Here is a 16,014-nt window from a genome sequence, read left to right as displayed (position 1 = left end):
TTTCGTAGTCTCGCGAAATAGGGGAGAGAGTGTTACAGACATGATACGGGACGTGGGATGGACACCATTAAAACAAAGACGTTTTTCGTTGCGGTGGAATCTTCTTACGATGTTTCAATCACAATTTCTACTCGCAATGCGGAATATTTTATTGGCGCCGACCAACATAGGAAGAAACGATCACCATAATTATTTATTTATTTTTATTTTTATTATTAATTTATTCGTATGGCTCACTTGCAGCTTAAAATTGCAAGCATGTAACATTAGTAATACTATATATAAAAGGAATATGAAAATAGAAAACTACATATAAAATTAATTAAATGACAATATCTTGGATCCAAATCCATATAAGAGCCGTATATCCAGCTTTGATGAATCCGCTTCAAGTCCCCAGGTAGGAACGCAAGTGGTATTCATCTCTAATGTGTGCGATTCTCTGGTTCGGAGCCGCACAGTCAAAAACCGGAGACTCTGTAGCAGCCCATTTGTAAAGAGAGTCTGCGCATCGTCCATGCTCAGTGCGAGCTCTGTTCAATTTGAACCACAGTTTCCTGCCGAGTTCTGTGCCAGCAGTAGCACAGTTACCGAGCGAGGTGGCGCAGTGGCTAGCACACTGGACTCGCGGAGGACGACGGTTCAATCCCGCGCCCAGCCATCCTGATTTAGGTTTTCTTTGAGTTCCCCAAAATCGCTAAAGGCAAATGTCGGGATGGTTACTTTGAAAGGGCATGGCCGACTTCCTTCCCTAATCCGATGAGACCGATGACCACGCTGTTTGGTCTCCCCCTCAAACAACCGAACGGAACCAGTATCGCAGTTATACTTTGAGAACCACTGATGTTCTTCAGAATTTTCAATAAATTAACAGCTCTGGTCCCACAGGTCTCTCATCCCGGTATTACCGGAATGTAGCCATCATCATAATAAAACAAGGGAAATCATAGGTCGGACGTAAAAATATAGTTCTTAGTTTTCTCCGTCTGCAGTTCGACAGTGTAACAAAAGAAAATTATTGTGAAGGTAGTTCGATGAACCCTCTGGCAGGCAGAATATCCATGTAGATGTAGATGAGCGCTGAATGCCTTACTTGTGTCATCTCGTGAATGCACTCGGAGTTATTGAAACTGGTTAATAAATACACTACTGGCCAATAAAATTGCTACACCAAGAAGAAATGAAGACGATAAACGGGTATTCATTGGACAAATATATTATACGAGAACTGACATGTGATTACATTTTCACGCAATTTGGGTGCATAGATCCTGAGAAATCAGTACCCAGAACAACCACCTCTGGCCGTAATAACGGCCTTGATACGCCTGGGCATTGAGTCAAACAGAGCTTGGATGGCGTGTACAGGTACAGTTGCCCATGCAGCTTCAACACGATACCACAGTGCATCAGGAGTAGTGACTGGCGTAATGTGACGAGCCAGTTGCTCGGCCACCATTGACCAGACGTTTTCAATTGGTGAGAGATCTGGAGAATGTGCTGGCCAGGGCAGCAGTCGAACATTTTCTGTATCCAGAAAAGCCCATACAGGAGCTGCAACATGCGGTCATGCATTATTCTGCTGAAATGTAGGGTTTCGCAGGATTCGAATGAAGGGTTGAGCCACGGGTCGTAACACATCTGAAATGTAACGTCCACTGTTCAAAGTGCCGTCAATGCGAACAAGAGGTGACCGAGACGTGTAACCAATGGCATCCCATACCATCACTCCTGGTGATAAGCCCGTATGGCGATGACGAATAAACGCTTCCAATGTGCGTTCGCCGCGATGTCGCCAAACACGGATGCGACCATCATGATGCTGTAAACAGAACCTGGATACATCCGAAAAAAATGACGTTTTGCCATTCGTGCACCCAGGTTCGTCGTTGAGTACACCATCGCAGGCGCTCCTGTCTGTGATGAAGCGTCAGGGTTAACCGCAGCCACGGTCTCCGAGCTGATAGTCCACGCTGCTGCAAACGTCGTCGAACTCTCCGTGAAAATGGTTGTTGTCTTGCAAACGTCCCCATCTGTTGACTCAGGGGTCGAGACGTGGCTGCACGATCCGTTACAGCTATGCGGATAAGACGCCTGCCATCTCGACTGCTAGTGATACGAGGTCGTCGGGATCCAGCACAGCGTTACGTATTACCCTCCTGAACCCACCGATTCCATATTCTGCTGACATTCATTGGATTTCGACCAACGCGAGCAGCAATGTCGCGATACGATAAACCGCAATCGCGATAGGCTACAATCCGACCTTTATCAAAGTCGGAAACGTGGTGGTACGCATTTCTCCTCCTTACACGAGGCATCACAACAACGTTTCACCAGGCAATGCTGGTCAAATGCTGTTTGTGTATGAGAAATCCTCATGTCAGCACGTTATAGGTGTCGCCACCGCCGCCAGCCTTGTGTGAATGCTCTGAGAAGCTTATCATTTGCATATCACACCATCTTCTTCCTGTCGGTTACATTTCGCGCCTGTAGCAAGTCATCTTCGTAGAGTAGCAATTTTAATGGTCAGTAGTGTATACTTAAACACTGTTATGGATTTACGCTCTCCGAACCGCCAGCCAGTTTCCACTCCCACCGTTTCCCGCTTAACACCTGCTCCGTTAGGGCGCTAGAGGAGAAGTGCTGAAAAGCACGTTCCCACAGCGGTTCCAAATACTTGCAGCGAGCACTCTGCTGTAGGACTAGCGGGACTGTGTTACCCGGTACAGAGCTCTCGCGCCAGCGCGCCTAGGAGTCGGCGCTGGCGTCTGTCTCTATCTACCGCCTGCGGCCGGTCCACGAGCAGACTACGGGAGCGGCCGCGGCAGTCTCAAGGCCCCCCGGTTTCGCACGACCTATTCGCTGTTCTTTCTACGCGCGGCGCAGCGCCTCGCAGTGTGGTCTTCGCCTCCGACAGACCAGCACCGCGCAGTTGTCAGCTTGTGACCGCCATGGGGGACTGGCTGCTAGCTTTGGGGTGGGCGCGCCCACCTGCTAACGTGAGTACCACCTGTTACCGCTAACAGCAGAATGCTACAACGCCGGGGCTGTGATGCAACAGCCACAGGGCTGGATATTTCAATAGAATTATCTGATACAACAATTTATTGATGCCGTTGTCGTTTTCAGTCCAAAGACTGGTTTGATGCAGCCCTCTGTGCTACTCTATCCTATGAAAGCCTCTTCATCTCCAAATAACTAGCGCAACCTACACCCTTCTAAAACATCTTAGTGTATCCACCTCTGTGTCTCCCTCTATGATTTTTAACCTCCACACTTCCCTACAGTACTAAATTGGTGATCCCTTGATGCCTCAGAACGTGTCCTACCAGCCAATCCCTTCTTCTAGCCAAGTTGGGCTACAGATTCCTCTTCTCCCCAATTCTGTTCTGTATCTCCTCAATAGTTACGTGATCTACCCATCTAGTCTTCAGCTTTCTTCTGTAGCACCACATTTCACTTCCATAAATGGCTAGGTCCCAAACAACTGCCGGCCGGTGTGGTCGAGCGGTTCTAGGCGCTTCAGTCTGGAAACGCGCGACAGCTACGGTGGCAGGTTCGAATCCTGCCTCGGGCTTGGATGTGTGTCATGTCCTTAGGTTAGTTAGGTTTAAGTAGTTCTAAGTTCTAGGGGACTGATGACCTCAGATGTTAAGTCCCATAGTGCTCAGAGCCTTTTGAACCATTTGAGCCCAAACAACTACTTTCAGAAAAGACTGTCTGACACTTAAATCTATACTCGATATTAACAAATTTCTCCTACAGAAACGCTTTCCTTGCCATTGCCAGTCTACATTTTACATCATCTCTACCTCGACCATTATCCATTACATTTTGCTGCCCAAGTAGCGAAGCTCACCTACTACTTTGTCTCATTTCCTAATCTGATTCCCTCAGCATCACCTGATGTAATTCGACTACCTTCCATTACCTTCGTTTTGCTTTCGTTGATGTTCATCTTATATCATTCTTTCAAGACACTATCCATTCCATTCAGCTGCTCTTCCAAGTACTTTGCTGTCTCTGACAGAATTACAATGCCAACGGCAAACCTCAAAGTTTTTATTTCTTCTCCATGGATTTTAATACCTATTCCGAATTTTTCTTTTGTTTCCTTCACTGCTTGCTCATTGTACAGATCGTTAACATCGGGGATAGCCTACAATCCTGTCTCACTCCCTCCTCAACCACTGCTTCCCTGTCGTATCCCTTGACTCTAATATCTGCCGTCTGGTTCCTATACAAATTGTAAATACTCTTTCGCTCCCTACGTTTTACCTCTGCCACCTTCAGAATTTCAAGAGAGTATTCCAGTCAACATTGTCAAAAACTTTCCCCAAGTATACAAATGCTATAAGCGTACATTTGCCTTTCCTTAACCTCTCTGCTAAGAGAAGTCGTATGGTCAGTATTGCATCGCGTGTTGCTACTTTCCTACAGAATCCAAACTGATCTTCCCAGAGGTCGACTTCTACTAGCTCTCCCATTAGTCTGTATAGTATTAGTGGTAGTATTTTGCAAATTGTGACTTATTAAACTGATGGCTTGGTAATTCTCTCACCTGCCAGTAAATGCTTCCTTTGGAATTGGAACTATTATATTCTTCTTGAAGTCTGAGGTTATTTCGCCTGTCTCATACTTCTTGCTCACCACGTGGAACAGTTTTGTCATGTCTAGCTCTCCTAAGAGTATCAGTAGTTCTTAGATCTACCTTTATTAATGTTTTCAAAAGGTGCGCTGGATGCAGCCATCAAGACACTGGACTAGTATTGCGAAGTACAGTGGTTCTAATCCCCCGTTCTGCTAGATGCGTCTTCCAATACTTGTCATCAAGATAGTTCGGACTCATTTTTGTCGCTTTTCTGTCTCGGCGAACACGTAATGTCCCCATCGTGTAGTCAGCTTTCACGACACTGGATCCCGTGATAGGCGCGATGTTGGAAAGGTTTCTCATACGTCCAATAAGAGCCTCTAACTACGACCGTGACGTTTACAGTTGGCTGGGGTGTAAATTGGCTTCGTGATGTACGCGATCGAAAAACATACCGGCAGTCCACAATCTCCACCTTCAAGTCAAGAGGCAGGTAACTACAGGCTATGTAAAAGCCGTTGTGTTCCAACCCCCACGTGCCGCACCCCCCTCGTCTCAAATACGAAGAGATATTCATTCTGTAACCTTTTTAACCGTTTTGTTAACGAGTGAAACCTGGCGTGTAACACTACAGCAGTGAACACTTCTCCGAATTCACTGCAAAATGTTTGGTTATTTAACCCTCCTACCTCAAGGTTTTTTTTGTCTCACTGAGTACTGTTGAAGTCATATAGACTCCAAACAATTAACAGCGGATATATTGGCAGTAGTTTAATGAACTAACGTTACAGTGGTTCAGTGTAACAGTAATGATTCTATTTTCATAAATATTACTTTCACCAAATAAAAATAAATTTAGATTGGGGTCATGTAGACCCTAGTGGTACTCAATGCGAAAAACCATGAATAAATTTTAATGTGCTGTGAATATAAAACTGAAGAAAATATCATTGGATACAATTGACTCACACAGAGAAATTCACATATTTTGAAAAAATAACTTTCAAAACAAGGGATATACTATCTTCCAATGTATTATGGCGTCGTATTGACCCCACTTGTTCTAGGGAGGATACAACAACAGCTGAGAGAAGAAACCATAATAATAGGTACAAAAATAAACTGGAAATAATATTTTCATTGTTGAAAGTGTTTCATAAACAGCTGTTCAACATAACATTTATCATTTTATTTTCGTAAATATTACATTCAAGAAGTACGCGGACGATTTATTAATCTCAATGGTACTCAGCACAAAAGCCATGAATAAACTTTAATGTGTCGCAGATATAAAAATGAACAAAACATTATTGGATACAATTGACTCAGAGGGAGAAACTCGTATATTTTAAAAATGTTTTTGAAACCAAGGGGATTCATATTTCCAAAGTGCTTATAGGGCCAAATTGACCCCAGTGATACAAAGAGGGTTTTTCTTTTTTGGGTCATCAGTCTTCTCACTTGTTTGATGCGGCCCGCTACGAATTTCTCTCCTGTAACAACCTCTTCATCTCAAGAGTAGCGCTTGCAACCTACGTCCTCAGTTATTTGCTGCACGTATTCCATTTTCTGTCTTCCTCTACAGTTTCTGCCCTCAACACCTCCCACTAGTGCCATGGAAGTCATACCCTGATGTCTTAACAGATGTCCTATCATCCTGTCCCTTCTCCTTGTCAGTGTTTTCCACATATTCCTTTCCTCCCCGATTCTGCGCAGAACCTCCTCATTACTTTGTCAGTCCACCTAATTTTCAACATGCGCCTGTAGCACCACAGCTCAAATGCTTCGATTTTCTTCTGTTCCGGTTTTCCCACTGTCCATGTTTCACTACCATACAACGCTGTGCTCCAGACGTACATTCTCAGAAACTTCTTTCTCAAATTAAGGCCTATGTTTGATACTACTACACTTCCCTTGGCCAGAAATGCCGTTTTTGCCTGCGCTAGCCTGCTTTTGATGTCCTTGCTCCGTCCATCATTGGTTATTTTGCTGCCCAAGTAGCAGAATTTCTTAACCCATACAGATCTGTCCAATGTGGATACGAAGAATCAAGTCAACATTCAGTGATGGCAAGCAGGTGCAAACTAATTTTACATAGTGGTAGTGTGAAGTGAAGGAAGCCTCTAGGTGGTATTACAGTCGTAGCGATTATGAACGTCATAATTTTTCATATACCAAATACAGCACAATTAATAAAAACCAACTGTAAGAATTTAGTCTTTATAATCATAACTAGGAGCTAGTGTGTGACAATGAGTGCCATAATGGAGTGTTTCTTTCTTTGGGTTTCATTTATTAGAGCAATGTAGGTCGACTACCACAGAGAGTGACAGTGTCTGCTTTTGTGTGGCTGTTGAGGTGTTTTCAGTCCAATATTTCAAGCAGACACCTCATGGTCACCACTGACGCTTTTCTGTTCGAGAGATATTAAGAAGTAATTATGTAGAAGGTTGAAATGTTCTCTGTTTTGTACAGAGATGGCGTTTATCTCACTGACATTTTGTTTTCGATATGTTGTTTCACGTCACACGACGACAGAAATCAGGCGTCTACTTTATCTACAAAACAGTTTTGTTGGCGTGGCATTTCAAATCATTTCATGTAATCCACATGGGCCGTTGCAACAATAAGTCTTCAGCGAATTGGAAAACCTCTAAAAGGATATACTATTTTTTCCGGCAGTGCATTTCCGCCGATTTTCAACAGAGTCTAAAACTTCAACCTGGAAAGAAACAACAATCAAAGCAAACCAAGTAGTAGTACTGCAGGAAACGCTGTTCTCAGTTTTCTTCTACGACTGTAAAACGAATTCTTTTTCTTGGTTACCTGTCAAAGGGTAAGTGAATAACTAGAGAATACAATACAAGTCTTCTGGACGAAATGAATGGAACAGTACGTGAGACACGTCGCGCCAAAAGACAATATAACAGATTTGCCAATCGGAAAACTGAAGGATTTGATGTACGATTTGTCGAACGTACACCACATTTAACACATTTATCACTCACTGAATTTTTTATCTATTTACGTATCTAATGAAATTTATAAGCGTAAAGCATTTTGAGTACAATTAAGCGATTTCATGGCAGTCGTAGATAGGCATATTTGAACTGCTCCCGGAATTACTTCGCAGTGAGTGGCCATAGTAATACTGGTCAAGGCACGTCGACACAAAACAGAACTAAATCGAAAATCTGATTTCTGACCCCACAACAAGATATTTTCGTCCTGGTCTCCCGCTAGTCTAATCATTTGGTACACAACAAGCGACCTGTGCCAATTGTTAGTGACTCTTCGTAGCTTGCAGAACTGCATTTTCACTCAACAGCGGAGTATGTGCTGATATAAAAGTTCCTGACACATTAAAACTGTATGCCGGACCGCGACTCGAACTCCGGACGTTTCCCTTTCGCCGGCAAGTGCTCTACCGACTGAGCTACCCAAGCATGAAACGGCAGACAGGCATCCGATCCGAACCATGCATGGTCAGTAATACATTTCCCAAAATGCAGTCAAAAGATGATCCCGGACAACACATGACATTTCACGTATGATAGAATGAAACAATTGTCAAAATCCGCGGGGAAACAAAGAACTAAAAGACACAAAATCCTTGGGAGTCGTCTACATACTGAAATATATTGGCTGGCTCTGAGCACTATGGGACTCAACATCTGAGGTCATCAGTCGCCTAGAACTTAGAACTACTTAAACCTAGCTAACCTAAGGACATCACACACATCCATGCCCGAGGCAGGATTCGAACCTGCGACCGTAGCGATCGCATGGTTCCAGACTGAAGCGCCTAGAACATCTCGGCCACACCGGCCGGCCCTGAAATATATTGGCAGGCGTCAAACAGAACTGCAGGCTGCACCCAAGGTTTTACCGAGAGTGACATGTTTCTATGCGCAAATGCACCTTGGAAATCGTGACATATGAAGTATTAGTTTTATGTGACCCGAAGATACAGGTCCAGTGTATGAAACCGGTCATCTTAGTGTGAAAACAGTGGCCAAGCGGTTAAAGGCGCTACAGTCTGGAACCGCGTGACCGCTACGGTCGCAGGTTCGAATCCTGCCTCGGGCATGGATGTGTGTGATGTCCTTAGGTTAGTTAGGTTTAAGTAGTTCTAAGTTCTAGGGGACTGATGACCTTAGAAGTTAAGTCCCATAGTGCTCAGAGCCATTTGAACCATTTTTTTTTTTAGTGTGAAAACACAATAAACAGCTATTGCAGAGTTTCACTTTCACTCAGTAGTATAGACTATTTTTACCATCTCTTATTTTTGTTTGATTGTCCTTCACGTTATAATTAAACATTCGCTGCTTGTGAGGACCCACACAAAACATTAGTGATCGTAAGAGAAATAACGAATGAATCGTTGAGAGAAACACATTTTCATTTCCACATGTGAGGGTGACATTTGTTAATTGCGTTACGTTTCTCGTTACAAACGGTGTCCAGGGTGACGACCATATGCTTTCCATCCGTAAGGGTGCAATTTCACAATTGTTCGCAGTACTTTTCGAACGGTGAACCACGGAATGTTTAGCTGTCGTGACACAGCTCGTGCACTGCCTTAAGATCACACACCGTGTCCAGCACTCTCAACCACGGCAACAGTAATTTCAACAATTAGTGAAGCAATTGGTCGTCAGCCTTTTCCATGAGCAATTCCCAGATCGCCAATTAATTCGAACTTTCGAATCACGGTCCTCAACACCGGAGCGGAAAGAGGATCTCTCCGTGTTCTTTTAAAGCATTGCAGTTGCAGCAGAACTGTTTAAACACCCTTCCGAGTAAAGCCCTGCTCACCTTGTCCGGGCCCATTTTGACTGACTGCAACGGTAATGCACACTGATGTTTGTGTTTCAGCTCTACGTAGCTGTACCAGTACCAGCGCGTAACGCAATGCATGACACTAGCACAGCGTAAATTATGAGAACACAGTCTGAAGATCATAGCTATAAAATTGGGTACCAATATGGTAAACAGTTTACCGTCTACACTGACTCCAGAAGTACGTAATACTCCCGGCATAGTGCGTCGACCCCTCGGCAGTGACAACACAGGGAAGGTGTTTCCCGACGGAGCGCAGTACGTAGTGCGCCGTTGCTTTAGGTTACGCGTGACAGGCTAGCTGATATTAGGCGAGTCTAATGCGTTGTACGCAGCATGCTAGTATCTCAATTGCTGTCAAGTCAGCTAAGGCGTTACAAAGTACGCTAGAAAGCTAAAAGTGCGTTCCAATGCCGAGGGAGATGAGCTGTTAAGTGAAACAATGTGAAAAACATATTGCTGGTTGTTTTTCTGCGTTTATCAGAGTTCTGGAGCAAATAATCCGCTTCTTAATCAACCATTATACGGCGTGTTCAAAAAGTCTCTCCGCAGTGCCGTATGATTGTTAGCCGCGCGTGGCGTATGCCGTAGTGAATATACCGAAATGAAACTCAGTTAAATACAAGTTATTAATTTGATTCCTGAGTTTCTCCCGGCGTATTTGATAATCAAAATATCCACGGGTGTGCTGCCGGTCTATAGTGTCCAACGGGCACAATATTTCGGCGATCATACATGTCGCCATCATCAGGTGAACTGACGGACTGAGCTCCTGTGAACGTGCCGGCACGGAGATCCGTACGCTATGGCTGCTCAGATGGAACTGGGTTCGGTCGCGGCGGCGGCCGATTTAAATACCCTCCGCCCGCGGCGCGCTCCCTCCGCCGTCCGCGCCCCGCGCCACGGTCGCGCGGTGGAACAGATTGCGACGGCGTCTGAGATGACGTCGGTGTGATGGCTCTGTCCGCCGTGGTCGTCACAACTATACGTTTGCTCGATTTACTCTTGATTAACCCAATCGCTGGTTCCCAAGCCTTGCTAAGATTATAGCCACAGTCACGGTTTATGAGGTCGTCATTGGTGCGAATTTCGATGGCCTCTCTAACAACGCTGTCCCAGTATCTCGTGGTCTGTACCAGAATCCTCGTGCTGTCATACTCCATGGCGTGATTTTCCGACAAACAATGTTCAGCGACCGCCGACTTGCTCGGATACATCAGTCGAGTGTGCCTCTGGTGTTCACGGCATCGATCCTCGACGGTACGCATCGTCTGACCAATATACGACTTGCCACATTGACACGGAATCTGGTACACGCCGGCCTTCCTCAAACCGAGGTCATCTTTGGCGCTCCCCACCAGTGCACGAGTTTTATTTGGAGGACAAAACACAGTTCCGACCTGGTGTTTCTTCAGAATGCGGGCGATTTTCCCCGAGAGTGCGCCTGTGTATGGAATAAATGCAGTGCCTACCTCCTCCCTCGTGACTTCATCCATCTCAACAGGTTGTGCTGCAGTGGTTGGGCGGAGAGCACGTTGAATCTGCCACTCTGAGTACCCATTTTTTCGAAATACAGTTCTCAGGTGTTCCAATTCCTGGGGTAGACTCTCTACGTCAGAGAGAGTGCGCGCCCTATGTACTAGAGTTTTAAGTCGTATATTGGTCGGACGATGCGTACCGTCGAGGATCGATGCCGTGAACACCAGAGGCACACTCGACTGATGTATCCGAGCAAGTCGGCGGTCGCTGAACATTGTTTGTCGGAAAATCACGCCATGGAGTATGACCGCACGAGGATTCTGGTACAGACCACGAGATACTGGGACAGCGTTGTTAGAGAGGCCATCGAAATTCGCACCAATGATGACCTCATAAACCGTGACTGTGGCTATAATCTTAGCAAGGCTTGGGAACCAGCGATTGGGTTAATCAAGAGTAAATCGAGCAAACGTATAGTTGTGACGACCACGGCGGACAGAGCCATCACACCGACGTCATCTCAGACGCCGTCGCAATCTGTTCCACCGCGCGACCGTGGCGCGGGGCGCGGACGGCGGAGGGAGCGCGCCGCGGGCGGAGGGTTTTTAAATCGGCCGCCGCCGCGACCGAACCCAGTTCCATCTGAGCAGCCATAGCGTACGGATCTCCGTGCCGGCACGTTCACAGGAGCTCAGTCCGTCAGTTCACCTGATGATGGCGACATGTATGATCGCCGAAATATTGTGCCCGTTGGACACTATAGACCGGCAGCACACCCGTGGATATTTTGATTAAGTTATTAATTCATTGAATATTCATTTTTACTTACAATTTTTCACATTAAATTTGAAAGTGCCCCCCCCCCCCCCTGTTATTGAATACACAATTCAATTCGCCTAATCACGTTTCCAAACACAAACTGTAACATTTCTTCCGTAACAGAAGCAGTGGAAGTGGATATTGCAGTTTTCAATTTATCAATGGATTTTGGACGGTTTTCATAGACAGTTGCTTTCGCTGCACCCCAGAAAAAAAAGTCAGGTGCTGTTAGGTCAGGCGATCGAGGAGGCCAAAGCCCCTGTGAAATTATTCACTGATGAGGCGTGGTTTCATCTATCCAGGTACATGGACTCGCAAAATTCTCGTATGTGGAGTACTGCAAATCCATTGTGTATTCATGAGGAACCTCTTCATTCTGTGAAAATAGGAGTTTGGATAGCAATTTCTAGACGTCGGATTGTGGGCCCCATATTTTTCAACGAAACAATAAACGCAAAACGATACTGCAGTGATATTCTGTACCCATTCATAGGAGAACTTGTGTTAAGTGAAATATTGAACGGTTATTTTCAACAAGATGGTGCAACCACGCATACAACTAGCGTTTCAATGTCACTGCTTGCTGCTGTTGCTGGTGATCCCTTCATTAAGAATATCCTTTCTATTTTGTTGAATGATTTTTGCGTGGCATTCATAGACTGCCGAAGAGGTGGGAGAAACGTATAAATAGCAACAAAGATTATTTTGAATAATATTGTTTATCAGTTCCAAACAACAGACGTGTAATTATTGCAGTCAAATTCCGGTTTTATACTTCTGCACCTGGTAGCACGTGTGGATTTCAAATGCGCAACGTATTTAAGTCTTGCGTCCTTTCCTACGCAAAACGCCATGTCCTGTTCTAACGCCGTAAAATTCATGCTCCTGGGAACACCTGGCTTAACGGAGCTTCGCGATTTGCGTGAGTACTGAGATACGTTTTGGTTTCTATATTTTATATGTTTCATGTCTGTTGTCTTTCACCTACGGCTATTCGAAGAGCCATCAAAATTGCAATATTTTCAAATGTAATTACTGCGACACCTCTTCCGATTGCATTCATAATATTTCACCTTTCTACAAGCCTTCTCAAACGCTTCAGATATATAACGATGACACCAATGTCGTACGTCCATTAGGATGGTTCATCACTCCAAGTTAGATTCTCCAGTCCTTCCAGTTTTCCACCATACATTCCCTAGCTGCGTACGAAGCATTTACACTGCCAGAAAAAAAAGATTAGAACATCTTGAAGGACGATATCTTTTGTAAAACCTCGTCGCCAGTTCTGTAAAGGCCTCGTCGCTACTGCTGTGGAGACCGAGTTGCCACTGTTGTTACGGTAGGCCGAATATGAGACTTCGTGAAACGGCTTCTGGTGCAATACACCTCTAAGACAATTTCTCCCTACCACTATTACACATCTATGCCCCAGGATCAGGTAACGGGGTAAGAGCACGAAGGTTCTAAAACACTCCAACAAATTAGTAACAAAGTTACAGAACTGAGATAAAAAGGTTTTCTTCAAAAATAGTTCAAATGGTTCTGAGCACTATGCGACTTAACTTCTGAGGTCATCAGTCGCCCAGAACTTAGAACTAATTAAACCTAACTAACCTAAGAACATCACACACATCCATGCCCGAGGCAGGATTCGAACCTGCGACCGTAGCGGTCGCTCGGCTCCAGACTGTAGCGCCTAGAACCGCACGGCCACTCCGGCCGGCAAAGGTTTTCTTATCTTTGTGACTTGTCGAATAATGAAGTCTGCAACACTGCATGTAAAACAACACAGAAAGGCCCTCAGTTGCTAAGTGCAAATAATCGTAGGTAAGCTTCACAGTACATAGGAAGTGCAATTTACAACTGTCTGTTCACTTCTGAGAGTTCACTAAATGATGTTCCCTGTCTAAGCCACCCCTGGTTGGTGATCTATAAACAAGTGGGCGAGAGTTGCTCTTCTATCTTGCGAGTATGCTTCTGTCCGTTGTGGTCCGGTCATTGGCGGTTTTTACTCGGCCAACAATTGACCAAAGCGAAGTCGATATCTTGATCCTCAGCGCCGCCCGTGTCGCTGGTGGAACTCGCGCAAGCGGCGAGTGTCTATGGCTCGCATCTTTGCTTTCGAACAGGATGTGCCTTGTTCGGACGACACAGCAATGTCAACTTTGGTGCGATGATAGAATATCCCACATTATAAAAGGTAGATGTAGTCGCAAACTACTGGAAACGGCAGAATGCCTCCGTTGAACACATCCGCGTGATTCCGATGGTTGCAACCGTTACTCGAACGAACCTATAGTAAACCCGAGCTCTGAGCCTCCTCGGAGTGACTGTTTACGGCAGATAATTTCATACATAACGAGTTGTCCGACACAATAGCCATTAAAGCGAATAGTATCTGCAGGAAAATTTAACATTAAGAGCCAAGGCGTCCACAACCACGCAGAAATAGGTGGTGACAAAATTTAGGGGTACAAAATAGTTCGTGATCTGAAGAGGAAAGCTACAGAAGATAAACGTGAGAGACCATCAAAACTAACCCATAGTCGACTGAAAAGAGAACAAACAGAACCATTAAGCATGTAGACAGCTTACGTAAATCCGTTTACAAAGCTAGACGGAAAATTCTGCTCAAATTATCTACTAAATGGTTCAAATTACTCTGAGCATATGGGAATTAACTTCTGAGGTCATCAGTCCCCTAGAACTTAGAACTACTTAAACCTAACTAGCCTAAGGACATCACACACATCCATGGCCGAGGCAGGATTCGAACCTGCGACCGTAGCGGTCGCGCGGTTCCAGACTGTAGCGCCTAGAACCGCTCGGCCACGCGGGCACAAATTATCTAGTACTACTCCAGAGGTTCTTGTTGTTCTGAACGGATGAAGTGCGAAAAACTACATAGTGTCGGGTTTTGTTGTTACATAATGATGCTGAAAAAATTATTTTAACATTTTACAATCCGCGACACCTCAAAATATTATGACACGATATATGGTGATGGGCCTTTCAAGTACTGCACAAAGCTATATTGTCAGCAGTTTACGATCCATGGGCTCGTTAATGGACAATACGTTCCAATGGTTTCTTTCTTTTTTGGACGATAAGAAAACTTCATCTTAGCAGATACCTATTAAACAGTTGTTGATAAATGCGATAACCTAGGTTAACTATGTCTTCAGACTTCGAAAAAAGTATTAAGAAAACTGGAAGTGAAATTTGGACTGATGTGACAATCCAAGGATATAAATTTTATGTAACAACACACAGCTGTCAGCGAGAGATACAAACATTCAGACTTGGACATGACTATTATTCCAGAAACGATACCGGGAAGTTTCTGTCTCATATATTCCGTTTGCCAATACTAGATTCTGATGTGGTTGGTGGGTGTTTTGTTGAGAACTTCATGGCAGCGACGCCTGTGTCTACAAAACTATATGATACGATAGTGCCTGTGGTGGTAAGAACAACGATGCGGTGTTGCTTAGGACATGCACGCAGTTGCGAATACGAATAACTGTCAGGTGCATAACGGACTGACGACAAGGAAAATTTGTGCCGGACCGGTATACGAACCCGGATTTACCGCTTTACGTTAGCCGAGTTGACTGTTCGTGCACAACTCCCAGCCAGATCCAAACTTCACAACACCTGTACTGCTCCACGCATTACGTAATTCCCGTACAGGGGAGGATACTTTACTCTACTGACCATTAAAATTGCTACACCACAAAGATGACGTGCTACAGATGCCAAATTTAACCGACAGGAAGAAGATGCTGTGATATGCAAATGATTAGCTTTTCAGAGCATTCACACAAGGTTGGCGCCGGTGGCGACACCTACAACGTGCTGACATGAGGAAAGTTTCCAACCGATTTCTCATACATAAACAGCAGTTGACCGGCGTTGCCTCGTGAAACGATGTTGTGATGCCTCGTGTAAGGAGGAGAAACGCGTACCATCACGTTTCCGACTTTGATAATGGTCGCGATTGCGGTTTATCGTATCGCGACATTGCTGCTCGCGTTGGTAGAGATCCCATGACTGTTAGCAGAACATGGAATCGGTGGGTTCAGGAGGGTAATACGGAACGCCGTGCTGGATCCCAACGGCCTCGTATCAATAGCAGTCGAGATGAGAGGCATCTTATCCGCATGGCTGTAACGGATCGTGCAGCCAAGTCTCGATCCCTGAGTCAACAGATGGGGACGTTTGCAACACAACCACCATCTGCACGAACAGTTCGGCGACGTTTGCAGCAGCATGGA

The 16,014-nt window shown here is 45.0% G+C and overlaps 1 protein-coding gene across 2 annotated transcripts in view; it reads left to right on the top strand.

The window, feature by feature from the left end:
• Nucleotides 1–16,014, top strand: part of LOC126092041 (carotenoid isomerooxygenase) — a 374,906-nt gene that overhangs the window by 141,601 nt on the left and 217,291 nt on the right. The window contains exon 1 of one of the 2 annotated variants that reach the window (XM_049907446.1): nucleotides 2,852–3,002. The exons of the other annotated variant lie outside the window; for it this stretch is intronic. Coding sequence (XP_049763403.1) covers nucleotides 2,955–3,002 — 48 coding nt within the window. The 5' untranslated portion in view covers nucleotides 2,852–2,954. Of the gene's footprint in view, nucleotides 1–2,851; nucleotides 3,003–16,014 lie in introns of those variants that run through there. 2 annotated transcript variants of the gene reach the window in all.

The sequence above is a fragment of the Schistocerca cancellata genome, chromosome 7, assembly GCF_023864275.1.
Source record: "Schistocerca cancellata isolate TAMUIC-IGC-003103 chromosome 7, iqSchCanc2.1, whole genome shotgun sequence".
Classification (NCBI taxonomy): domain Eukaryota; kingdom Metazoa; phylum Arthropoda; class Insecta; order Orthoptera; family Acrididae; genus Schistocerca; species Schistocerca cancellata.
Note: the sequence above shows the minus strand (reverse complement) of the source record. Positions and strands in the feature narration are given on the sequence as shown.